At 37.4% G+C, this 27,044-nt stretch overlaps 1 protein-coding gene across 1 annotated transcript in view; it reads right to left on the bottom strand.

Annotated features, from left to right (window-relative positions):
* Positions 1-10,575: 10,575 nt before the first annotated feature.
* LOC127420020 (UHRF1-binding protein 1-like) overlaps positions 10,576-27,044 on the bottom strand; it is a 47,328-nt gene continuing 30,859 nt past the window's right edge. Inside the window, exons 15-21 of the mRNA XM_051661929.1 lie at positions 23,446-23,621; positions 21,920-22,062; positions 21,691-21,847; positions 20,714-20,979; positions 15,692-15,800; positions 15,484-15,566; positions 10,576-14,645 (exon numbers count right to left, since the gene is read on the bottom strand). Of these exons, the coding sequence (XP_051517889.1) occupies positions 14,535-14,645; positions 15,484-15,566; positions 15,692-15,800; positions 20,714-20,979; positions 21,691-21,847; positions 21,920-22,062; positions 23,446-23,621 (1,045 nt within the window). The 3' untranslated portion in view covers positions 10,576-14,534. The remainder of the gene's footprint in view (positions 14,646-15,483; positions 15,567-15,691; positions 15,801-20,713; positions 20,980-21,690; positions 21,848-21,919; positions 22,063-23,445; positions 23,622-27,044) is intronic.

Here is a 27,044-nt window from a genome sequence, read left to right as displayed (position 1 = left end):
TAACAGGTGAGGACATTCACACTGGACGCATCAGCTACGCGTCAGAGCGTCGTGTGAGTTGCATTTTATTTGTAAAGTGTTTTTAACAACACACATCATTTCAAAGAAGCTTTACAGAAAATGATGCTTTAACAGAAAAAGAAGCAATGTCTTCGAGTCATAATAGTACGGTTTAATAAAAAACATGGTTGTAAATTGTGCCTCAAAATAAATTATAAAATAAATAAGTAAGTAAATTATATTTATATTTAGACCCCCAGTGAACAAGCTAAAGGCGACTGTGGCAAGGAAGGAACACAAAACTCTATAAGATGTTGGTTAATAGAGAAAAATAACCCTGGGGGAATCCAGGCACACTGTGGGGACCAGTTACCCTCTGGAACAGCACATAATGCCAATATAAGTCATTTATGTGTAGTACAAGTCATAATTTAAAATGAGTAAACTAAGTAAGTGTTAGGGACCAATGTTTAAACAAAAATATTTTGTATGAACTGTAAGATTAATGACTAAAGTCTTTGAAGTCCAATTAACTGATTCTGTCCTTTGTTATTTAGCTGATGAAGGTTTTAATTGGTAATTAATTTATTATCTATGTATTCCATTTTAAGAGTGTAGTCCATCCTTTGACCAAGGTGATGCAGGCAGAGGTCAGTGAGGTGCACTGAAGTTCGACTCTAGGCTTGTGGCAGATTAATTTCCGGTGAAGTCCATCTTAAATCCAAGTTTCAGGCAGTGTCCAGTGAAGTATCCCATATCTGATGGTTGGTGCTGACATCAGTTCATCCTCTGTGAAGTCCATTATAGTAGACTTAAGTGATATCTGGCTGGCACTGGCTGCAGTTAGTCGTACTCACTCAGCAACACGTTGTAGTGGGAGTTGGACCATCAGGCAGGACTGAAGCTGGATCAGGCAGGCTCTGGTAACCTCAGGATATTTATCCCGAGGTTAAGACAGGGAAACAAAAAGAATAATATTAGAGTAGATGCCATTCACTTTACAACAGGATTATAGAATATGAGAAGTGTTTTTGAGTTCCGGCAGACCTAACTAATGCAGCATAATTATGAGTGATGGATAAATTAGGTGTATGCCTGGCTGAAAAGATGAGTCTTTAGTCTAGACTTAAACTGAGAGAGTGTGTCTGAGTCCCACATCATGTTAGGAAGACTATTCCATAGTTTAGGAGCCAAATAGGAAAAGGATCTACCTCCTTTTGTGGAGTTTGATATCCTATATATAATTAACAGGCCAGAATTTTGCGATCATAGTGAATGTGATGGAATATAGCATGGTAGAAGGTCACTTAAGCACTGAGGCGCTAAACCATTCAAAGCTTTGAAGTAGTTAACAGAATTTTAAAATTAATTCGTAATTTGGATTGTTCTAGTCAGCACTCTAGCTGCTGCATTTTGAACCAATTGAAGTTTATTTATGAAACCTGCAAGTCATCCTCCTAGTAATGCATTATAAAAATCTAGTCTTGAGGTCATGAACGCATTAATGAGTTTTTCAGCATTAGAAACAGAGAGCATGTGTCGTAACTTCGTAATATTTCTGAGATAGAAGAATTCTGTTCTACAAACATTGGAAATGTGACAGCACATGTTGATTGCTATCAACTATAACACTCAAGTTCTTTGCTGTAGAAGACAATGTGACAGTACATCCATCGAGAGTCAAATGGTTTTTGGTCCAATAATTAGTACCTCTGTTTTGTCGAATTGAGTAGAAGGAAATATCTAGCCATCCAATCTTTGATATCATCGACGATATCATTGGGTATCTTATATTTAGATACATACTTAATTTAGCACTCCATACTTAATTTTAAAGTGACAGCACACTGTTGATGGACAACATAATTGTAATTTGACACAAAATGTACAGATTGCACAGAATAAGCATATACAGTATTTGTAGTCTAGTGTGTGTTTTATATGAAACACTTGTCAGATGTAAAATGACACAAAAACAAAATGAAATTATTTTAATTATATAGCTTAGGCAGAAGTATGCTTTTATCATTTAAAACTACAGTTTACTACAAGCTATAGGCTTAAACAAACAAAATAAAACTGCCTTTTATATACTTCTATACAGAGATCAGGTCTAAATGTTTAACAGCAATGCCCATATACACAACTGTGTGTGCTGCCAAATGTAAACAATGCATACAACTGCACTTGAGGTCGGTAAATTCAGACCTTACCTCAGTCTGTTATTGACCATGGATGACACAAGATTGATTTTGGACAAACGAAAGGCTCATGCCCCTCAATTTACATTTTATACGGATTACTTAACAAAGGAAAAGGCATACAGTGGGATGTAGTTGCTTTAGCTGTTGGTGATGGTCAGTTCACTTGTTTCCTTTGGAATTGTGTCCTTATTCTTATGAAGAAAGTATTCAACAGTTTTGGTTGATGTTTGAACCAAGATATAATGCTATTCAATGGTTGCAGACATATTTCTGACTGTAAAGCGAGTGATCGATCCAAATGAGTGATTGTGTCCTGTGTTGTACAAACATTTGGCTCGTCCCCTCCCCTTCAGGAACAAAACTAGTTTCTCTACTGAATTATGTTTGTAAGGATCAGAGCTTATTGTGTTCGCTGCCACTAAATGAAATAATTATCCAAGACTACATTAGGTTATTATGTAAATAAGATTTAATGACTATCAAGTTTGTAATACTTATCAATCTCCCACTCCTGATAACCATTTTATAATTATGATCATTAATAAAAGGAAAATACTCAACGTAATTACATAGAAATCACTTTTTTTTCTTCTGTATAGAGTATCTGATAGAGTATAGATCATTGATGCTGTAAAAGCTTCCAGTGTGAAAGCCTCGCGAGTCTGCAGCTGTAGCTACGATATAGTTGCGATGACGCTCTGCTCACATCTTGCAATGTGAAACGGCGTAACATTCTTAATCTGAACTGCTGACCATTCTTTCAAACCATTGTGTAATTGCTGCAACAACTTAATGACAATAAGACAGCAGTGCATAATAGACTGCAGCAGAACAGCAACAAGGATATCTTTTACCTCAATGTATATTGTGGTTACAGCCCTGCAATTAATAATAATCGTGAAAGCCCTAAAACGGACAATTAATCGTTACAATCATGAGAGCCCTAAAACAGACAATGAACATCGCAAGCGTCATAATCACAATTATTTGTTTGACAATTAATCGTCAGCCAAATTTTATAATCGTGACAACCCTACTCGTAGTCATGTATTGCCGATATTGTAAAACCAATGAATCAACCATTATCCAAGTAACATTACAAATCGTGATTTATTAAATTAAGTTCTGATGGTTTTCTCTGTTGCAGATCATTTCCATTCATTTTGTGTTGAAGCTCATTCACTAACCCGTTTTTATGTATCGTTTTTTCTCATTTCTAAAGGTTGTTACATTGCACAAACATACCGTACACACAGATACACCCAGACCCAAATACAGAACTGTAAACAGTACCATAAATGTCAGTTTAATAGAATGTTGATTTGTCTTTTGTTCTCTGGCTGTGGTCTCACAGCAAATAAAAAAGATATTAATCAATGGTCATTGTACTCTGTATGTTTGTTTAATTAATTAATCATTGTAACATTGATACACAAACACAGATACAGAAAGACTCAAACTCACATTAATAATTAGCAGAAACAATATAAGAAAATTCAATTGAATAGATTATTGTTTCAAATTTTCTTCACAGAGGAAAAAAAAACTGTTCGGTAGTGGTTTTATACTCTGTTTGTTTGAGTGAATAAATAAATGTTGAATGTATATAGTGCTTCTCTGATACTACACTCAAAGCACTTTACACAGTGAACAGGGGACTCTCCTCAACCACCACCAGTGTGCAGCATCCACCAGCTGTTGGTGGAGAGGAGAGAGTAGAATGATGTAGCCAATTAATGGATGGGGATTATTAGGAGGTCATGATGGATAAGGGCCAATGGGGGGAATTTGGCCAGGACACCAGGGTTACACCCCTACTCTTTAGAAGAAGTGGCCTGGGATTTTTAATGACCACTGAGAGTCAGGACCTCAGTTTAACATCTCATCTGAAAGACAGTATAGTGTCCCATCACACTACTGCAGCATTAGGACATAAAGCACAGGGTGAGCACCCTCTGCTGGCCTCACAAACACCTCTTCCAACAGCAACCATGGTTTTCCCCAACAGGTCTCCCATCCAGGTACTGACCAGGCTCAACCCTGCTTAGCTTCAGTGGGTAACCAGTCTAGAGCTACAGGATGATAGGGCTGCTGAATTGCTCTTACTGTATTTTCTCTTCAGGCTGTATAACTGCAGTATTGGAGAGGAAGGTTGTGCATCCAACATCCAAAGTTGCTTATAATAAACGGATATGGCAACACTGTGTAAGTGTGAGGTGTTTTTCTCCTTCTCTCTGCAAAGTGTCTGACTGCAGTATTGGAGAGGAAGGTTGTGCAGCTCTGGCTTCAGCTCTGAGAACAAACCCCTCACACCTGAAAGAACTCAGTCTGAACTCAAACCAGGAGACTCAGGAGTGAAGCTGCTCTCTGATTTACTGAAGCATGCATGCTGTAAAACTGGAGAAACTACTGTGAGTTATTGATTTATGTATTTAAGTATAATTTTTATTTTAAATTTGCATAATTATAGTGTTATTTATATGGTAAAAGTAATTAGAAAATGACATAGAAAGGTTTTGACCTTGGTCTATAAATATCATTGTGACACGATCTCTGTTTATGATGCCTGTGGCAAGTGTATTAATATCTCTGTCCAATTGTTTACAGCATACAATATGACCTTGACTACAGCAATCATCTACAAAAGCCACAACTAACCAGCCTGACAAAAAACAACTGACCTCACAACATTATTTTATTTTCTCCAATCACTCCATCTCATCAAATTAGGCAGCGCAGAACAGTCAGCTATGAATGCAGAAATAACAACAGAAGAAATACTTGATGCCACTACAACTTTCTCTAGTGGTACGTACAGCTCATGGCCGACTCATTCCTCTAAAGCTGTAGATGTTTCATCACTCATCAATAATCATTAACTCCCACAATCAATGTATGCTACAACTATCTCTTTAACTGTTTTAAATACACTGCCTGGCCAAAAAAAAAAAAAATAAAATAAAATACATTACAGTTTGGATTTAAATAAGCAGATACTTAAGAGCCTATGATTGGATAATTATTGCAGTGATTAATATGTTTCAGCTGGCAACAATTCTTTTAACCCAAACTGATGCAGTGTGTTGCTTCTCATTTCTTAAACAACCATGTCGGAAGACGTATCCTGTGATTGGGGAAAAGATGTTACTGTGTTTCAGAAGGGGCAAATTATTGGCCTGCATCAAGCAAAGAAAACAACTAAGGAGATTGCTGAAATCACTGGAATTGGGCTAAGAACTGTCCAACGCATTATTAAAACCTGGAATGATAGTGGTGAACCGTCAGCTTCGTGGAAGGAATGTGGTCAGAAAGAAATCTTGAATGATCGTGATCGGAGATCACTAAAACGCTTGAAGTCACATTATAAAAAATCGACAGTAGAACTCACGGCTGTGTTTAATAGTGAAAGTAAGATTAAGAGACGAGAACTTACAGGATTGGGACTAAACAGCTGTGTGGCCACAAGAAAGCCATTTGTTAGTAAGGCAAATTGGAAAAAGCAACTTCAATTTGCTAGGGAGCATAAAGATTGGACTGTGGAGCAATGGAAAAAGGTCATGTGGTCTGATAAATCCAGATTTACCCTATTCCAAAGCGATGGGCACATCAGGGTAAGGTAGGGAAGCGCATGAAGTGATTCACCCGTCATGCACAGTGCCCACTGTACAAGTCTCTGGAGGCAGTGTCATGATCTGGGGTTGCTTCAGTTGGTCAGGTCTAGGCTCAGCAACGTTATGCAGAAATAAAATAAAGTCAGCTGACTACCTGAATGTACTGAATGACCAGGTGGGCATATTCCAGGACAACAATGACAAGTTTCATCAGGCTCAAATTGTGAAAGAGTGGTTCAGGGAGCATGAGGAATCATTTTCACCCATGAATTGGCCACCACAGAGTCCTGACCTTAACCCCATTGAAAGTTTTTGGGATGTGCTGGAGAAGACTTTACGGAGTGGTTCGACTCTCCCGTCATCAATACAAGGTCTCGGCCAAAAATTAATGCAACTCTGGACAGAAATAAATGTAGTGACGTTGCGTAAGGTTGTCAAAATAATGCCACAACTAATGTGAGCCGTAATCAAAGCTAAAGGCAGTCCAACTAAATATTAGAGTATGCAACTTTTTTTTTGGCCAGACAGTGTACAAAAGCGTAGCCTGGAAACAAGACCCATAATCTTACTGTCCCATAGTAGGGATGTCACGTTGGTTGACTTGTCGATTAGTGAAGTTGACTAGTTTATAATATTGTTTTTCTTATATATATTTATAGTGGTGGTGCTGTAATTAGCATGCTGATAGTCTGCTGTGCTTTAGTTTGTTAGTTTGCACACTCTGGGAAAAGTTGCATCTTAAATGCATCCCATTCAGTGCACCATTGCTACAAACATACCATTTCAGACAGACGTTTTTGGCTGTTGCATCGCACCTTGCACTGTTTTTTAAGCATTTCACCATGAGAGTTGCATTTTTAAGACTACGTATCAAGTTAAGAATAGGTCCAGAGTAGGTACATTTTTTGCACTCGGTCTAGCTGTTTTTGAACACAAGAATGAGTCTTATGTAAACACCTCCTAAGAAATGTGTCTGACTGGGATCATGTGAACCTCAAACCAACCTTATACAGGACTTTCTTAAGACTGATTAGTCAACGTATTATTCAGGGAGCCCGCCGACTTGTGGACTTAGAAACATGTTGATTTGCACATCACTATCTCAAAGCCCTTCTGAACTCAGATCTTAAAGTTCTTACAAATGCATAAAAACAATCATACACCCCTAACTGTTTTTTATATACAGTTGTGCTCAAAAGTTTGCATACCCTGGCAGAAGTTGTGAAATTTTGGCATTGATTTTGAAAATATGACTGATCATGCAAAAAAACTGTCTTTTAAGGATAGTGATCATATGAAGCCATTTATTATCACATAGTTGTTTGGCTCCTTTTTAAATCATAATGATAACAGAAATCACCCAAATGGCCCTGATCAAAAGTTTACATACCTCTTGAATGTCTGGCCTTGTTACAGACACACAAGGTGACACACACAGGTTTAAATGGCCATTAAAGGTTAATTTCCCACACCTGTGGCTTTTTAAATTGCAATTAGTGTCTGTGTATAAATAGTCAATGAGTTTGTTAGCTCTCACGTGGATGCACTGAGCAGGCTAGATACTGAGCCATGGGGAGCAGAAAAGAACTGTCAAAAGACCTGTGTAACAAGGTAATGGAACTTCATAAAGATGGAAAAGGATATAAAAATATATCCAAAGCCTTGAAAATACCAGTCAGTACTGTTAAATCACTTATTAAGAAGTGGAAAATTCGGGGATCTCTTGATACCAAGCCAAGGTCAGGTAGACCAAGAAAGATTTCAGCCACAACTGCCAGAAGAATTGTTGGGGATACAAAGAAAAACCCACAGGTAACCTCAGGAGAAATACAGGCTGTTCTAGAAAAAGACGGTGTGGTTGTTTCAAGGAGCACAATACGACAATACTTGAACAAAAATGAGCTCCATGGTCGAGTTGCCAGAAAGAGGCCAATGCCACAAAAAAGCCTGAATACAATATGCCCGACAACACCTTGACATGCCTCACAGCTTCTGGCACACTGTAATTTGGAGTGACGAGACCAAAATAGAGCTTTATGGTCACAACCATAAGCGCTATGTTTGGAGAGGGGTCAGCAAGTATTGTGCTCCTTGAAACAACCACACGTCTTTTTCCAGAGCAGCCTGTATTTCTCCTGAGGTTACCTGTTATCGTTCTCAAACTATAACTCCAGAAATTGTAGATAGATTTTCAGCCATTTTATCTGCTTCATCTGATAACTGGGCTCATGATGCCAGGACAAACGATCAGTTAAAAGATTTCAATTATTTGTGTGAGTCAATATTAGACTTGGTTGCCCCTGTCAAAACAAGAACTAGGTCAGAAGTAAATAAATCCCCTTGGATAAATGATGATATTAGCATTTTAAGGAGAAAGTCTTGGAGGCCAGAACGTGCAGTGAAGGATCTCTTGGTGCTGTACAATATGACAGGTAAAGCTGCTAGAACTGTGCACTTTTTTACAATAATAACTACTAACTGCCATAAGACTAGGATTTTATTTAAGACAATGAATAATTTGATCAACTCTGTGTCTAGTGCTGCTTGTTGTCCAATAGTTTATAGTGTGTTTTTATCTTTCTTTCTTTTTTTTTTTTTTGTTTTGTTAATAAGGTCTCTAACATAAGGGCATCAGTTATTCCTCCATTACCACATGTGGAAAACTTGATTTGTAGGGAGAGTCTTTTGGATTCTTTCTTATTGATTTCAAAGCAGGATCTTTATAAAATTGTACATCAGTTAAAAACATCAAGTTGGCATAAAGATGTTGTTCCTTTAAGACTTTTCAAGGAAGTTTTTGGGACTTTAAGCCCTTCTTTGTTGTCTATAGTAAATAGCTTGCTTGTGTTAGGATGTATCCCAGAGGAGTTAAAGACTGCGATAGTTCAACGGCTTCTGAAGATACCCTCATTAGACCCTTCAGTTACAAATATAAATAGACCAATTTCAAAATTACCTTTCATCTCTAAAATAATAGAGAAAGCAGTAGCTAAGCAACTGTTGAAGGTAGTGATGGATAATATTTTTGAGAAATTTCAATCAGGTTTTAAAGAAAATCACAGTACAGAAACTGCCCTTCTTAGGGTTACCAATGACTTATTGATAGTGGAGTATGCTGGAGAGTGCTCCATTTAAGTGTTAACTGCAGTGTTTGATACAACTGATCATTCAGTTTTAATTGATACATTGAAGAGATGGGTGGGAATATCTGGGGTGGCTTTAGACTGGTTTGTTTCCTACTTGATGAATAGGAAATTGGTAGTTTCTATTGGAGATGAGATGTCCTCAACTTCAAAAATGAATTGTGGTGTTCCATAAGGATCCCTGTTAGGGCCAATATTGTTTTCACTATATATGCTACTGCTTGGTTGTGTGAAATTGGATGACATGTAATTTCCTTCAGTTAAATACTGATAAAACAGAGGTTGTTATAATCAGCCATGATTCTAAAAAAGTTAGATTGAGTCAGCACTTAATCAGATTGTCTCAAATAATCAGCAAGTGGTGAGAAATTTGGGAGTTCATTTTGATACTAATTTAAATTTTTAATACCATGTCAGGAAGTTAGTTCAATCTTGTTTTTATCAGTTAAGGAACATTTCCAAGGTGAGACATGTCTTCAAGGATACAGAGAAGCTCATACATACTTTTACATTGTCTCGTCTTGATTATTGTAATGCCCTTTTTTCAGGGTTAAATCAATGCCTTTTAGCACGGCCCACAGCTACAATCAGTGCAAAATGCTGCAGCTAGACTTTTGACACGAACAAGGTCTTTTAATCATATTACTCCAGATTTAGCTTCTTTGCATTGGGTACCAATTCATCTTAGGGTTGATTATAAGATTTTATTAATTACATATAAGGCATTACATTGGTTGGCGCCTGAATATTTAGCAGAACTTTTAAGACCTTATTAAACAGTTAGACCTCTTAGATCTTCTTGTCATGAACTGCTGGCTGTTCCAAGATCCAGATGCAAAACAAAAGTTGATAGAACGTTTGTAGTGAAGGCCCCACAATTATGGAACAGCCTGCTCTGGGATATTAGATCTGCTGAATCTGTGTCTGTTTTAAAGTCTCATTTAAAAACTCAATTTATAGACTTGCTTTTATTACTATGTGAACGTGTTGCGTTGTACTGCATGTGTTACTTTTACTATGTGAATATGTTGGATTTTACTGTGTTTATGTTTTGTGAAGCACCTTGTGCTTACTCGCTAAAAGGTACTACATAAATACAATTCTTATTAAGTAGACAGTTGGATTTACTACAATTTGAATTTGTAACCAGAAAGACAAATTTCTTCAGTCATCATAAATGTTGTTCTTTACAAACACCATTTACGGTTTTTCCCAATTGGCAAGACATTTCTTGAAACAGAGGCTCCATGTTCAGAACATGTTATTTTAAGATGACAAATAAAAGCCATCAAATACACAAATCCTCTGAACATCCATCACTCACTAATAAGATTTTTTTAAAACAACACTCTAATGCAGTTTTCTCAGTTAAATAAAAAGTGCATTGAAAATTCTTCATTTATACAGTGCCAATGAAGTGTTGCATTCATTGTAGGCTGTAATGTACATGTTGTGTTTGAAATCAAGCTCCTCACTCTTGGATCTGCATGTCTCTGTGGAATTTGCTTTCGTTTCATCAGAGCGAGCAACTGACAGAAGATATACAGTTTATACAGAAGATATACAAATTTAAGAAACATTTAATTAATCATCATTGGTAATGAAATATCTGCACATTGTTATGGTTCACAGAACCAACAAAATATCAGTTTTATTATTTTATTTTTTTTGTTCCATAACATTAATCGTGGTGATATAAAATGTGAAATCTTATTACTTTAATGAAGAGGTCAGGGGACAAACTAAATCCTTGAATTTCAACCACATGAGGTCAAAGGTCAAAATACAGTGACAGTTATAGGGACAACATTCACCCGAGGCCAAGGGACAAATGCACAGGCCATTCTTTCTGTGCTTGAGAACATTTGCATACAACATCATCTGAAACCTTTATGTGTAACAAACAAGTGACCTAAACATTCATCATACAGATTATTTGCTTTAACTGTACACAAAGAAATAAAAGTAAACTTAGTACCAACTACACAGCTACAAACCATCATAACAATTAGTAAAAAAATTATTACAGTAAAAGTAGTAATAACCCTAAAAATGTCAAAGTTATTTATATTTAAAAGTGGAAGGCTTGAATGAGAAAAGTGTAACATGCTTTTCCACGAAATCAAATAAATGCAGAGTTACTAAACACAGTCTGTGACCTTGATGATGCTGCACTTGTGAAAGATTTCAAGTAAAGCATGCATTAAACACCTACAATTTTATTTATTTTTTTCCATGCACTGAAGTTGTTCTACAGACTACATCTACAGAAAACGTATCTACACTTTAGTCAATTGCAACCATCAGTTTTCCAAGTTTTCTGGAAGACATCTCAATACACTAATACAGAGAATATTTAGTGTACAAAAATGCTACACATTTAACAGGAGGCAAACTCATGAGTGGTGAAAAAGGTGAAAAAGTCATAGCAGATGTCCCAGATGTATAATTTATGTTGATTTTTTTGTTGTATTCAAAGCTTTGTATAAAGTGTTTAAGCTTAAAGTAACCCTTTCAAGTGATTTTAATAAAGAACATTTTAGAAATTTTACACATCAATTTGGGAAAATTAGCTTCAGAAAAGGTGACTTTAGCTGAAAGGCGAGTAGTTTGCATCACTGATTTAATTTTCACTCCAGTAGAATGCAGTCTCATGTTGTTAAACTTCTCACAGTAACCAATAAATCAATAATTATGGGTTACATTTAGACACCTTGGCTCTTAACTAATTCAACACAAATATCTGAAAACAGAAAGGGGTTGTTGATATCAAACAGGCCTAGAGAACATACATTCTTCCAGCTGTTGACTTTAATTTAAAATGGCTGTTTAAATGAATATTTACCATACTAATAACTTGTAACTTAAGTCAAGTAAATCGCCTCTATACTTATTAGTAATAAGTATAGAGGCAATTATTTAGACTCATAATACTGCTTTTACCACAAAAATTCAGTGAGACTTGCGATACACAAGTACATGCCTGAAATGTGTTGAAATGCTGTACACTTTAGCACCTGTACCATACAATTTCTTTAGTACAAGTTAAAACATTTTTCATATTACCCTGTCATCTCAACTCCTTAAAATCTTTAATATGGGAGAAATACATCATCACCTCTTTGTACATGTTCAAAAAGGTTCAAGTAAACATGTATTTAAATTACTATGGTTGTCCAATCATACAGATTATTTAAGCATCTTTAAGTGATTTAATTGTAACAGACTGTAACCAAAAAAAATCTAAATGTTTTAAAAAATGTTTTTCTATTCTGTATAGCAACACTGTACAGTATGACAAATGTGTTCCTACTTTAGTGGAAAAGGTGGTAATCTCAATACCATGACTGACACGATGACTTTGTTAACAAAAGTACTGTCTGCTGTACAAGGAACCTCATATAAAGCTCGATTTGTGATACAGTGCATTTAAGTGAAAATGCTTAAAGTGCTTAGCTTGTCCCTTGAATGACTCAAACATCAGCAATCCTCTAGACCAGAGGTTGGCAACCTTTTTGACATTGAGTGACATTTTTAACGGGAAGTATTTTATTTTTTATGTCATAATTTTTTCAAAATCATGACACTTTATTTCCAGGTTTTAATGTGTAATTTATAATTTGTTAATGTTTTGTGTTTTTGCTCTTTTCCCTTAAAAATGTAGTTTTGAGAGTCACCTTCATTGTGGTTTAAGGAGGGTGCATAAGCACTGATAGCAGTGTCTTCTTATTTACATCAAGTTTTACTCTGACAGGAAAAAGCAACAAATAAGAGATGTAGGTTTTCATCCGCTGAACCGAACCGCGCGACCGAAGCAAAGTGGATGCATTTACTCGCGCAATTCACCGAAAGTGATGCGCAAACAGCTTCCATGCACTGCACTCAGTTGTTGACTATGCAGTCTCATCACACTATAATAGTGTTTAGCTTCCCATTATAATTACATAAAACACACTGCGTGATCAAGAGGAAAGATTACATCAAGAGGTAGATTGGCATGCAGGTGCGAGTGACTTCATAGAAATAAAGGTTGCCGACCCCTGCTCTATGCTTTACATTGATGCAGCTAAATAGCAGCCTATAAAAAACTCACTGTAAAGTACACTATTCAAATGAACTACCTGAATACATTTGACAAAACTCTACAGCTCTGTTCTGAAACCTAGTACACTGCCTTGCTGTCTACTAGGGATGTTGATGATTAAACAATGATCAATAAGTTGTTGGTAATAATTTAATCGACTAAGCTAATCAATTGTTAATTAATTTCAGTACAAATGCATTCAACAATCATACAAGCACATGGCAAAAACACATGTTGCTAAGCTAAGAACACGTTACTCTAACTTGATTTGCACTTACAGTTTGGTGTTAGCTAATTGAGCTAATTACATGATACTCTAGCTTGAATAACGCTAACAGTTGATTTCAATATTTTGATGGTAGCATGTTGCTAAGCTAACTACATGATACTCTAACTTGATTTGTGCTTACAGTTTGATGTTAACATGTTGCTGAGCTAACTACATGATATCCTAGCTTGACTAACCCTTATAGTTGATTTCAATAGTTTGACGGTAGCATGTTGCTAAGCTAACAACACGTTACTCAAACTTGATTTGTGCTTACAGTTTGATGTTAGCATGTTGCTGAGCTAATGACCAGATAATGTAGCACTATTAGCTCTTAAATTTATTTCAATTGTTTATATATACAGTATATATATTGCTTATTAGAGTACTGTGCTGTTAGCATGTTGCTAAGCTAACATCACTATATTCTTATAAGAACAAAAAAGATACATAGCACACAAAAATATTGTGTAAATTAGTCCATTTGAATTAGATTTTTCTCAATATTTTTCAGTTTTAAATTAAATATAATTATATTGATAATCAGCATTTCTCTCTACTCCGCCCACCAACATGGAGGAATATTTTCAATGAGCTTATTACAATGCATTTTTGTCCATGAAAGGTACATACAATGTTGCCTTATAATTTGGCCTGAACAAGGTACCTTAGAAGGCTGCATAATTTGGCTGCCTAACTTTTGGACCAGACCAAACAACAGCAATGTACGACGCCTTAAAATGCTTTCTAGGGAGGCAGCTTACTAGGTTTTGGAACAGAGCTTACATCTACCAGCGCTTCACATGTGTGATACCAAAGGGAGAGTCACTAGGACACACGTATAAAATCTCAAAGATTTACACAGTCCTGTGGTAAAACTAACAATTACTGATCATGTGTGAGAAGCACGCCGACCAAAAGTGAGGAAACTGTGCTGGAGAGAGGGGTCTCTGGCAGTGAAAGAGTTTATCAGTCTTTGTTTACATCAGTCATCCTCCAGTTGTGAAGTTAATGCATTGGTGTGGTTCAGTCACAAACAGAAAAATGTCACTATGCAGGAAGACTCAATAGAGGGCACTCAGACAGAAGAGAGATTAAAGGAAGAGAAAAGAACTTTGTCAGAGAAGGCAAATTTATTTTCTCTTCTAGTTTATCTAGAAGGTGAAAACATGTTATTCTTGTAACTAGACCTTGTTTGAAGTCTAGTTACTTTTCCTTTCAAGCTCATAAGGTGAAGGAAGGGTTGTGTTTCCTGACTTCCTGTAGGAGGCGCTCTCGGTCAGACAGAGCTTTCTCAAGAGCTAATTGGACATCAGTGAGCCTGGACTCCAGAGACTGCACAAACAGAGAAACAGGTACACATAACATTGTCAGATATTTGTTCAATTAAAAAAATATGAAACATACTAATGTGGTTAAAAGGTGAAGTTGCAATAATACGACTCGATCCATGAAAACTAAAAAATGTTTAGACTTAAGACGTGTAATTAATATATCAAATGCTACAGTGGACATTTGAGTGTGTTCTGCTGTCCTTGAAAGAAATAGTAGCTGAGCTCTGGAAAATTGCACTTAACACAGCCCTAACAACAAAAAAAGTAATTTTTGTTTTAGAGTTTCAAACCCTATTTTAGAACTCCTAATATTAAAAACCATCAACCTCTGCTGGTTATCAGCATACAATGCAAAAAAATAATTTTCTTACTGAGAATTTGTCTTGTTGTCCATTAAAAATATCTAAACATCCTTAAAACAAGATAGATTTACTTCAGAAGCAAAATAACATGAGATAGTTTGTCTGTTTTTAGAGAAATCTACCAAAATTATTGCCAGTGGGGTAGAAAAAAAAAAACTTGATTTAAAGGGAAAATAACTATTTTTCTTACTCCATTGGAAATAATTTTTTTTCTGGTTTTAAGCATTAACCCCACTAAATTGTGTTAAATTTATCTGAAAACAAGACTTAATATCTTATGTCATTCTGCTTCTCAAGGATTTTTTTTTTCTTGTTTAAAGGCTGTTTAGATATTTTTACTGAAAAAGAATACGAAAGTACTCAGTAAGACAATGATTATTTGCAGTGTACCAGCGTCCAAAATGCTACCTGCACAAAAGCATTTCATGTGAAGTTAAGCCAGTCATATTTGTGTCTACTAATTTTCTAATGTATTACCTTCTTCCCTTGAGTTCCAGAGCAGGATTGGCCAGTTGTCTTTCTGTCCACTTCTTTCTCAATCCCTGATTGGCTTTGAGCAGCTGCATGTGTAATAGTGAGGCAAGAGTGAGACAGAGGAAGCAAACAGTTAACAGTTCATAGATATCTTGTAATCGGAATTGTTATCGACACTTAAAGAATCTCTGAAGGATCAGGAAGGACTCACGTCTCAAGCCGAGGATTCCATCATCTAAACGCTCCAGCACAATGCCATCTAGAGAGAAGAGCACAGGAACTGGCCGAGGAGCAGTCGGGTAGACATGAGGACCATCATCCTGACAAGAGAGAGAGAGAGCGTGTTTCTAACATCTAAATATTACACCAAAACTTACACTGGCGGGAATTCACCAAGAATGACTTGTGCCCGGTAAAAGCGGCAGTTATTTGCACGTGCTGTCTGTGCTGGTTTAGCACTCGATTCACTAAAGAAATTATGCAGATCACGCGACAGCACAAATGTGGCAACAAAATATTGCTGAACGCAGTTTGCATGTGCAATTTGGATCTTGCGGACTGAGCACTATATAGTGGAGGACGCAGGAGACCACTGTTATCTGACACAATTTGGCATCACCGACTACTGTGATCCAGAGACCTGAATCATCTACATGCCGAAAGCACACTTGTCTACACTGCGCATCTGGATATATGGCAGATTATAATGCTCTTCTCCATCATTTGCTCATTATTTGATGAATTACTGCTGATATGATTGATAAATGTACACAAACATCTCTTTTAAATAACATTCATTTTACCACCTGCTTTCATCTGGTGGTAATAGCGTGATGTACACTCACTGAGCACTTTATTAAGAACACTATGGTCCTAATAAAGTGCCAAACATTGTATTCTGCTGTTATAGCCCATCCGCCTCAAGGTTCGACGAGTTGTGCATTCTGAGATGCAATTCTGCTTTTGTACAGAGTGGTTATCCTAGTTACCGTAGCCTTTCTGACAGCTCGAACCAGTCTGGCCATTCTCCGTTGACCTCTCTCATCAACAAGGCGTTTCCGCCCACAGAACTGCCACTCACCTGATGTGTTTTGTTTTTGGCACCATTCTGAGTAAACTCTAGAGCAGCAGTCGGCAACCTATGGCACACATTGGCATCCAGCATTGGCACATGGAGGGGTAATCACTGGCACGCCAGCAACAGTGAGAGGAGTAGACTATTTTATTTTGATGAAATTATGCACCTGCATTCCAATCTACATCTTGATGCAATTCTTCCTCATGATCACACAGCATGTTTTCATGGGCTGAATGGGAGACTAAACAAAGAGTTAAAATGTGACGAGACTGCATTATACCCAACGGACTCGTACAGCGCACGCAAGCCATTCACACATCACAAGCAGCGCTTCACGTTCAGTTAATCACGCAAGTAAACGCGCCCGCTCTGCTTCGGTCAGGCTGCGCGGCTGACAGCCTACATTACGCGTTTCATTTGTTTCTTTCTGCTTTCAGAACAACACGTGATGTAATAAGGAAAACACCACTATTAATCCTTGAGATTTCCAACCCAGCATCAGGTACACCCTCCTTAAATCATGGTCACACTCAAAATTATATTAAAATGATTAAAAGAGAAAACATAAAAATCTGAGTCTAATCAAAATATAGATTAAACCTAGAAATAAAGTTTTAGGATTTTGCAAGTGTGATTCACCGAAAATGGCTAAATAGTTGATCAGCTTGTGATGTGCGAATGGTGCAACATCAGCACAGCCATTAACTAGGAAAATAAAAAATGGTACTCCATGTCAAAACGGTTGCCGACCCCTGCTCTAGAGACTGTTGTGAATGAAAATCCCAGGACATCAATAGTTACAGAAATACTCAAACCAGCCCATCTGGCACCAACAATCATGCCACGGTCCAAATCACTGAGATCACATTTTTTCCCCATTCTGATGGTTGATGTGAACATTAACTGAAGCTCCTGACCTGTATCTGAATGATTTTATGCATTGCACTGCTGCCACATCATTGGTTGATTAGATGATTGCATGAATAAGTAGGTGTATCTAATAAAGTTCTCAGTGAGTATAAATCGTGCCAGGCAATTTTTGTTAACGAAGCGCAATCTACTGTATAATAAGCCTAATTTACATAGAAAGGAGGCATGTATGGGCGGAAAGGAATGACAATGACTAAATTCAAATACTCAAGACGCAGCGGAATTTCAGCCCTGATTGCACCTACAGTACATAAACTAGATTGTGGGTGGTTATTGAATAAGACAGGTTTTTGTGCTGTAATACCACATACAAAAGTGGTGCAACTGTGTTTAGTGAATTCGCCCCAGTTGGCTGAGGCTGTCTTCAAGAACTTTAACACTATGCTTGGCTTGCAGGTGTTTTTTTTTTTATTAACAATTCTTAATTCTTTTAAATCAGTTTGTATGCAATGACTGTATTCCTGTAGACATCTCAATACTAGCAATGTAGAAAGCTTTGTTGATTATAATGGGAGTGATCTAATTCGTTACATCAGGCCACACAATTACAGTGTGGACACACTGTCATCCACACAATGTAGGCCTAGTTGCATTACAAACAATTTATTCATTTGGCAGATGCTTTTATCCAGAGCAAATTACAGTGCATTAAAGGAATAGTTTACCCAAAAATGAAAATTCTCTCATCATTTACTCAGCCTCATGCCATCCCAGATGTGCATGACTTTCTTTATTAGCTGAACACAAAGATTTTTAGAAGAATATTTCTGCTCTGTTGGTACTTACAGTGCAAGTGGATGGTGACCAGACCCTTTGAAGCTCCAAAAATCACAAAGGCAGCATAAAAGTAATCCATATGACTCCACTGGTTACTTATTACCAGTGGTAACTTATTTTCCACCCTGGATGTACACACTGCCACAGACACACTAGGCTCTACTTTAACAACCTGTCTAGACAGCATCTGTCATCTCTCCTCTAGGCCAGCACGTATGACACCGCCCAGACCCTGGCTCTCTGACGTTCTTCGTGAACATCAGACTGACCTCAGGGCAGCTGAGAGGAGACGGCGGAAATCTAAAGATCCAGCAGATCTGGTTAAGTATCAGTCTCTGCTTGCATCTTTTTCAGATAACGCTAAATCTGCAAAAACTTCCTATTACCAGGAAAGATCAATAGCAGCACAGACACTCGCAGCTTATTTAGAAAATTCAACACACTCCTGTCCTCCCCTCCACCACCTGACACCTCACTGACAGCAGATGTCTTCACCACATTTTTTACTAAAAAGGTTACAGCCATCAGCAATACATTCTCAGCACCACACCCTCTCAAACACCTGCCTCCTGTATGCAGCTCTTCTATCTCCATGTTCTCTCCTCTGACTGACACTGAGGTCTCTAAACTCCTCCTCTCCAACCACCCCACCACCTGTCCCCTTGACCCCATTCCTTCCCACCTTCTCCAAGCCATCTCTCCGTCCATCCTACCTGCACTCACACACATAATTAACACATCTCTACTTACAGGCATTTTTCCCACTACATTTAATCAGGCTCGAGTAACCCCGCTGCTTAAAAAAACCTGCACTTAACCGCACACAAGAGAAAACTACAGACCAGTCTCTCTCATCCCATTCATGGCAAAAACACTTGAAAGGGCAGTTTTCAATCAAATCTCTGCCTGTCTCTCACAGAACAAGTTGCTGGATGACAATCAGTCAGGCTTCAAAAGTGGACATTCCACCAAGACTGCCCTGCTGTCTGTTGCTGAGTCGCTGAGACAGGCGAGAGCTGGATCCAGATCATTACTGGGGTACCTCAGGGCTCAGTGCTTGGGCCACTTCTCTTCTCTATATACACATCATCACTGGGACCCATCATTCAGGGACATGGGTTCTTTTACCACTGCTATGCCGATGACACACAGCTCTACTTGTCTTTCCAGCCCAATGAAACCATGGTGACTGCTCGAATCTCTGCCTGTTTAGCAGAAATCTTGGCCTGGATGAAGGAACATCGCCCGCAACTTAACCCAGTGAAGACTGAGCTCCTCGTCTTTCCAGCCAACCCTTCTGTTGAACACAACATTCCCGCTCAGCCGGGTTCAACTACAGTAACGCCTTCCAAAACGGTCAGAAATCTAGGGGTAACCATCGATAACCAACTCAATTTCACAGACCACATCTCAAAGACAGCACGATCATGTAGATTTTCACTCTACAATATCAGGAAAATAAGACCCTTCTCTGAACATGCCACACAACTTCTTTTTCAGTCACTTGTCATAACTAGACTCACTGTAACGCTCTCATTGCAGGCCTCCCTTCATGCACAATTAGGCCCCCGCAAACGATCCAGAATGCAGCAGCACGTCTGGTTTTTAATGAAAAAAAGAGAGCGCCTGTTACACCACTCCTTGTCTATCTTCACTGGCTGCCGGTTGATGCACGTATCAAATTCAAGGCTCTGACGCTGGCATACAGAACAGTCACTGGGTCTGCTCCAGCAAACCTAAAATCATTTCTGCAGAGCTACATTCCCACCAAAAGCCTGCGGTCGGCTAATGAGCAGCACCTTGTTGTACCAACACAAAGAGGAACCAAAACACTTTCCTGGACATTTGTAAGTCGCTTTGGATAAAAACATCTGCCAAATGAATAAATGTAAATGTAAATCCATATCTTCTTAAGTGATCTAATCACTTTGGGTGAGAAACAGATCAGTATTTAAGTCATTATTTTTTTTTTTTACTATAAATCTCCACTTTCACTTTGAATTCCAGAATTTGAAAGAATGTGAAAGTGGAGATTTAGAGTAAAAAAGGACTTAAATACTGATCTGTTTCTCACCCACTTTCTTACCCAATATATCCCCTCTGAAGACATGTATATAACCACTAGAGTTTTATGGATTAATTTTATGCTGCCTTTATGTGATTTTTGGAGCTTGAAAGTTCTGGTCACCATTGACTTGCATTGTATGGACTTACAGAGCTGAAATATTCTTCTAAAAATCTTTGATTGTGTTCTGCAGAAGAGAGAAAGTCATACACGTCTGGGATTGTATGAGGGTGAGTAAATGATGAGACATTTATTCCTCCCTGCGAGTTAAACCCATATCCTTGGTGTTCCTAGCGCCATACTCTACCAGTTGGGCTACAGGATCCGATTAGGCTACCATTAGCTCTGAACTGGATGAGAGTGTCCCTGTCCCTCACTCTCACCTTTAGTATAATGGTAGTGTCCCGCACCCAAAGTCTCATTGGCTGTGTGTCTGCACCAAGTTCATCCTCCAGGAAGGGGCCTAGAGTACTTAAGGTAGAAGCCAGGAGCTCAGCTCTGCACCCTGTCAAACACATCTCTATGAACCCCACACTTTCAGACAGAGGGGAGTGTCTGCCTGCACGTGGCCCCATCTCCAATCTGACTGCTGCTGTCGGGGGGCCGGAGAGAGATTCAGGTGATAAAGCACTGGGAGAGGTACAGCCAACTGTGGGGAGGGAGGAAATATTTCAATTTAAGAAATTCTGAGAGAATGTTTTGTTAAAGCTGTGTTTTGGAAGAAGTAACATACAGTCTGTTTGTGCTTAAAAACATGATAACAGCAGATTTACAATCTGAGAAAATGAGTGATGAGTATGTGGGATGGTTGCAAAGACAGATGACCATATGTTTAAAGTAGCAGATTGTATGCTGTGTGTCACATATTAATAATTAAATTAGGTGGTTGTAAAGACACATAACCAGTTTATATACTGTTAAAGAAAAAGCTGACATCCATTTTAATAAGTAATGCTTTGCGACTGGTCCTCATCATCTCATCAGGGTTTATTTTGAGATAATGACCATCTGACTGTCCATCATCCTGCTTAATACATGGCTACTGACCAAACAATAAATAAAAAGGCATGAAATATTGACTTGGGTTGAAATTATTTGAATATGAGAACAAAGAGTGCAGAGTACTACAAAAGACAGGAAAACAATACAGTGTAGGAAATCGGTTGTCTGAGACTTTAGCGCTAACAGGAAGATGATTTCTGTTTGTCTGATTATCTTTATACCATGAATATCATGGGTGTGTATCACCTTTCCCCAAACAGATAAATCTTTCACATTAGCATTGATACACTGATATTTACTGTGTAGTTGAAATGGACAGCTGCTGACTGTAGTTTACTTTCAAGTTAAGCGTCCTAACCTTGCGTTAGTGTCAGTCCTACCAGCAGGTCTGTGACTTTATGGTTTCCAAGTTGTTTAGGCACAAGCTCCTGGGCTTCCAGCGCTACAACGATATCTTCGCCGCGCATCTCCGTCAGGCACCCCATCTGGCTCAGGCACAAAACTAACACAGACACCTGAAAACAACAACAGAACATCAATCAAAGGTCAGACATATACCCAGCTAACCTAGGCTAGATAAAACTCACCATGTCTTGAGCAGTGTCTTCAGTGCTATGGGACAGAGAGCTGCCGAGATCTGCTGATGACCCTCCTTCTGTGCCCGGTGCAGGACTAACGCTGCATGAGTGAACACCTGTACCATTAAGACGCAAAGACTCCACACCAGACTCTGAAACATAGATGGATGGGTAAGGATTTTGATAATAATTGTGCAGCATGTAATATATTTTAACCATTTTAGACCATTTATAACACAATAAAATCTCCTCATTTTAAAAACCCAACACCAAACAGAAAGCTTCCAGTAAAGACAGCTTTGTTGATTATAACGAGAGCAAACTATTTCTGTCCGGCTCATCCAATCATATATTACAATTTTGAGTCGGGATGTCTTTTTACCATTTCTTTGAGAACGAGAATGAATGGGAGTACTGTTACTCACTGACACCAATACCTGTTTTTTTTGTTGTTTTTTTCTGTATTCTATATCAACTGTTTATTTAAATTTTAGCATCAAAATGATGTCTAAATAAATAAATTCATAAAAAAATTTAATGAAATGAAAATAGAACAATTAAACCGCAAAAGACTGCTATTTCTTTAATCAATATGTAGTCTGTAAGTGCTGCGCACTACAAAGTGAATTAGCGCTCTGCTCACCGTCATATGCTACAAACAGAGTGCACAATGCTCATGATGGTGTTTTCCATTTATGAGACAAGGAGTTCTAAATGGTATGAACAGCTGGTGTTGACACATTCAAGCGCTAACATTTGAAGCACGCAGTACATGCAAACTATATATTTATCTTAATCGCAGCTTTTGCGGACTTAATAATCACACTAGGAAATAATTTGATTTTAATTTCTGCACAGAATGTTTAGGGAATGACATTCGTATGTCAGATGGTATAAATTTTTGGTATCTAAGCATTTTTACGAGCACAAGAACATGAGCGTGGCATTGAACCTGATTCTGATACCAGTATTGGTATAGGGATACCGTAGTTTTAAGTGTTACATAATGTGAAGCAGCTGTATTTAATTCACTGGGTTATAAAGAAAGATCTATTATTACATTGTTTTACAAAGCTCTTTGGAGTACTCCATTCTTATTGGTCAATGGCACCATCAAGCGGTCTGATATTTCTGAATAACAATCACACATCTGGGAATTAAGTCATATTAGACTGGTCATCTGGGTCATCTTTCCTGCTTCTCGTCTTACTCAGGGATCTTTAGAAGTTAGCTAATAAAATAATTTAGACTCAAATAAACATTTCATGTACATTTATTTGGTGAGTACTCTTGTAATAAGCAGGATAATGAGCAGTCAGACACCAACAGAACCCCGATGCACAATGGAGGTAGAATTCAGCTATTTCTAGAGACTTTGCAATTTCTTTCTTTTTACATAATAACATAATTTCACTCCGATTACCTTGTCAGGGTTTATTTTTGCGACAATGACCGGGTGACTGTACATTAACACATACTTATGCAATATATTGATTTTTGGGGTGGAATTTTATAGCAAGTCCATGAAGATGTACCAGACTCCATAAGGATGACAAAGTTTTCACTGATGTCGCTGTCAACGGATAAGCCATCGTCTGCCAAGCTCCCCTCTAGAATGGCACTGTCACAGGAATTTTGGGAAGACGACTGTTTCATGGACTGAAGCCGCAGATTCCCCATGATGGAGGGACTGGACTCTTCTGGCCGTGAGCTTTGCAGAGGATAACAGAGGATCATGATTAATTAACAGGGGAGAAAAAAAAAAAAAAGATGAATTTAAACAACTCAGGTGTAAAGAGCTTTGACCATTATTTGTTATGCAACGTATTAAAGGGTTAGGTCACCCAAAAAAATCTGTAAATCTTTATTCACATCACCATGTCAATATGACTTACTTTCTTCCGCAGGAAAAAAAGTTTAGCAGAATGTCTGTGGTGCTAAATAAAAAGTTCATGAGGAATGATGTTGTCAAGCTGCAAAACTGACAAAAAGCACCATAAATGTATCATAAAACTAGTCCATATGACCAGATCATGATAGTACTCACTATGCATTTTTGGAGCTTGACAGTGTCTGTGCCCATTCCCTTTTGTTGTATTGAAAAGGCCCACTTGGGACATACAGATAAACTTCTTACACTTTTTTTGTGTTTCACAGAATTTTTTTTTTTTTTTTTAATTAAACAGGTTTGGAACAACATGAAGGTGGGAAACTTGGTGTGTAGTTTCAAATAAAGCCAGATGTGCTCCCCTTTTGCAAATAAAGCCATTCACTAGAATAGCCACAAGCAGTCTCAGCTCTTCTCAATTATGTACTGTGTGCACTGCATGTGAGCTCATTCAAAAGATGGCCAGTTTTTTCCAAAAACAAATAAGACATTGTTGTAAGCACAACCACAAGATAACGGTCTCTGATCAACTGGTAATTTCTCCCGCTTAGACTGCTTCAGACCATGGTCAGGTGATAAGAGGTATTTTTTCCATCCTACTATGAACTATGACATTGTCCTACTATCTCTTTCCTAAATCATTTACAACTTGCTATAGATAGAATTACAAACACACCTAAAGCTAAACTAAGTTTAAGCTATAGCTAAAACAGATCGTCTACTGTTCTATTAATTTGTATTCACTCAAACCACTAACTGCTTATTACATGGCTCACTGGTTGTGATTGGTAAGTAACCGCAGGCGCTTTGCTGCATAGTTGTGCTAGATGTCTCTCATATCACTGCTCATATCTCTTTCTTCTCACATACAGTGAGAAGTAATTTTAATTATTTTAATTTCATACAAATATTTTAATTGACTAATTAAAATATTCTAACTCAAATACATATTTTATGTCAATTTATTTATTTGATGTTGTTATCCTGATGTTACAAGACCTGATCACACAGTTAGGGTTTATTTTGTCAATTACTGCCTGAATATTGGGGTTGATAATCAAGAAACAGTTCTTATTCTGAAAAAAATTAAATAAAATAAAAATAACAGAACCAAATTCTTTTCATGACTTTTAGTTTCATAAATGGTTCTCAAACATTCATTCTTCCTCCAATGTGGACAAAACATTATTCTAAAATACTCTGACAGTGTTTCTTAAGCTATCAATCTGCAACACTACTTATTCTACAGCGCAAAACATACAGCGACACCTCTCAAATGAATGACTCTCATCAGCCGGTTCTTTTTAGTGAATAAAAAACTAATTAATAAGTAGGGCTGAAAAGATTAGTCGACTTTATTGTCAACGTCGACAATAAAAAATTGTCAACAAAAATTTTCGTTGCCGAACAGTCGTTTGATCTCATTTAACGGAACATCAAATCACATTAACACTAATGATGACACGCAAGAGCAGCACTGCAGTTCATGCCTGACTGAGGAGAGGAAGAATTATACAGCTCACAGTCCAGATGCACTCTAAACTTTCCAAACAGCTTCAGGTGATGTAGATCACAAAGTATGAGGGAATTATAATGCAAAAAAATAAAATGAGTAAATACAGAAGCACACTTGTTATGGAATAAGTGGAGCTGGAGTTCCGCTGAAGCAAAACTTGCATGTCGAACGTCTTTAAAGGAAACACCCCGGCATTACATCTTAAATGCAGTTATATTCCATGCGTTATAGTTTTATTAAAGTTCAAATAATATGGAAGCAGGTCATGTAAATAACTACAATCTCCAAAACTGACATTTCTCTGTGCGGTCAGTGCCTCTTCTATGAGTTGCGCGAATGTCCCAATCTAAGGGGGAGAGATTGAAACTGCACCCGGTTGATGCACACTCTGTCACGGGGACACTCATCCCTCGAGTATGCACGCTTAATGCAGTTAGATTATAACATGATGGCTCACGCCTTATTGAATCATAATATATGTGTCACTGTGTGTTTCTTATCGTGAAGAAAATTGGCAATACGCAGCTTTATTAAGAAGAGAGAGTTTTTTTTTTTTTTTGTGAGTTACATTTACATTTATGCATTTGGCAGACGCTTTTATCCAAAGCGACTTACAGTGCCCTGATTACAGGGACAATCCCCCTGGAGCAACCTGGAGTTAAGTGCCTTGCTCAAGGACACAATGGTGGTGGCTGTGGGGATTGAACCAACAACCTTCTGCTTACCAGTTCAGTGCTTTAGTCCACTACACCACCACCACTCCTAAAAGATGTTAAAGATGGATTGAAGTGAACAGAAAGGTGAGAGAGGGTAGTCTTCACCCCATTATACACTGCAACAAAATACGTTTTTGATTTGTTTTGGCTATATATAATATAAATATTAGATATAAATATCTATAACTCCTTTAAAACAACATACATTTTCTTTAGCAGCTATACTGCAGTTATCTGAGAATGTTGAATAAAATATAAAAAATAAAAATATTTTAAAATATCTAAAAATCCTTTAAAACAAGATGCATTCATTTGAGAAGCAGCATATAAGATATTTAAACTTGCTTTTAGAAAATAGATTTTGTATATAAGTATATTTTGTCTTTACTGCACTCGCATAAGTATAACCAAGTGAAGAAATACACTTGTATACAAAAAACACTTATATTTAAGATACATTCTCTTAAAGCAAGTCTAAATATGTATATGTTGCTTCTCAAGTAAATGTATCTGGTTTTAAGGATTTTTAGACCATTTTAAATGGAAAACAAGACAAAAATACTTGATAACAATAGGATTTTTTTATTCTTTACTGAATTTAACTTGAAAGTATTTTTTTCCCCATTTCATTCAGTGAATGTAATTTAGAGGTATTTTGATGATTTTGTCCTTTTTACTGTTAGTAAGCACGTTTAATACAACCTTTTAAGTCAGGGCACAAGCTGAATAATCAGTTTAATAATCATTAATTGGTGCAATAAATCGCAGAATAGTCGATTAATCGTTCTAATAATTGTTAGATTAATGGATTATCAAAATAATCGTTAGTTGCAGCCCTACTAATAAGTCATTTATGTAATCATGTTGGACTTAAAATGAACCAAGAATTGTAAGGCTTGTGAGATTAATTACTGGACTAGCCTAATTACTGGATGGTTGTTGATAAGACTATGTGTAGTTAAATATACACTTTATGTGTTTTGTTATAATAAGTGTTTTTTTTAAATAAATTAA

This window comes from Myxocyprinus asiaticus, chromosome 29, assembly GCF_019703515.2.
Source record: "Myxocyprinus asiaticus isolate MX2 ecotype Aquarium Trade chromosome 29, UBuf_Myxa_2, whole genome shotgun sequence".
Lineage (NCBI taxonomy): Eukaryota > Metazoa > Chordata > Actinopteri > Cypriniformes > Catostomidae > Myxocyprinus > Myxocyprinus asiaticus.
This window is presented reverse-complemented; position numbering and strand designations above follow the sequence as displayed.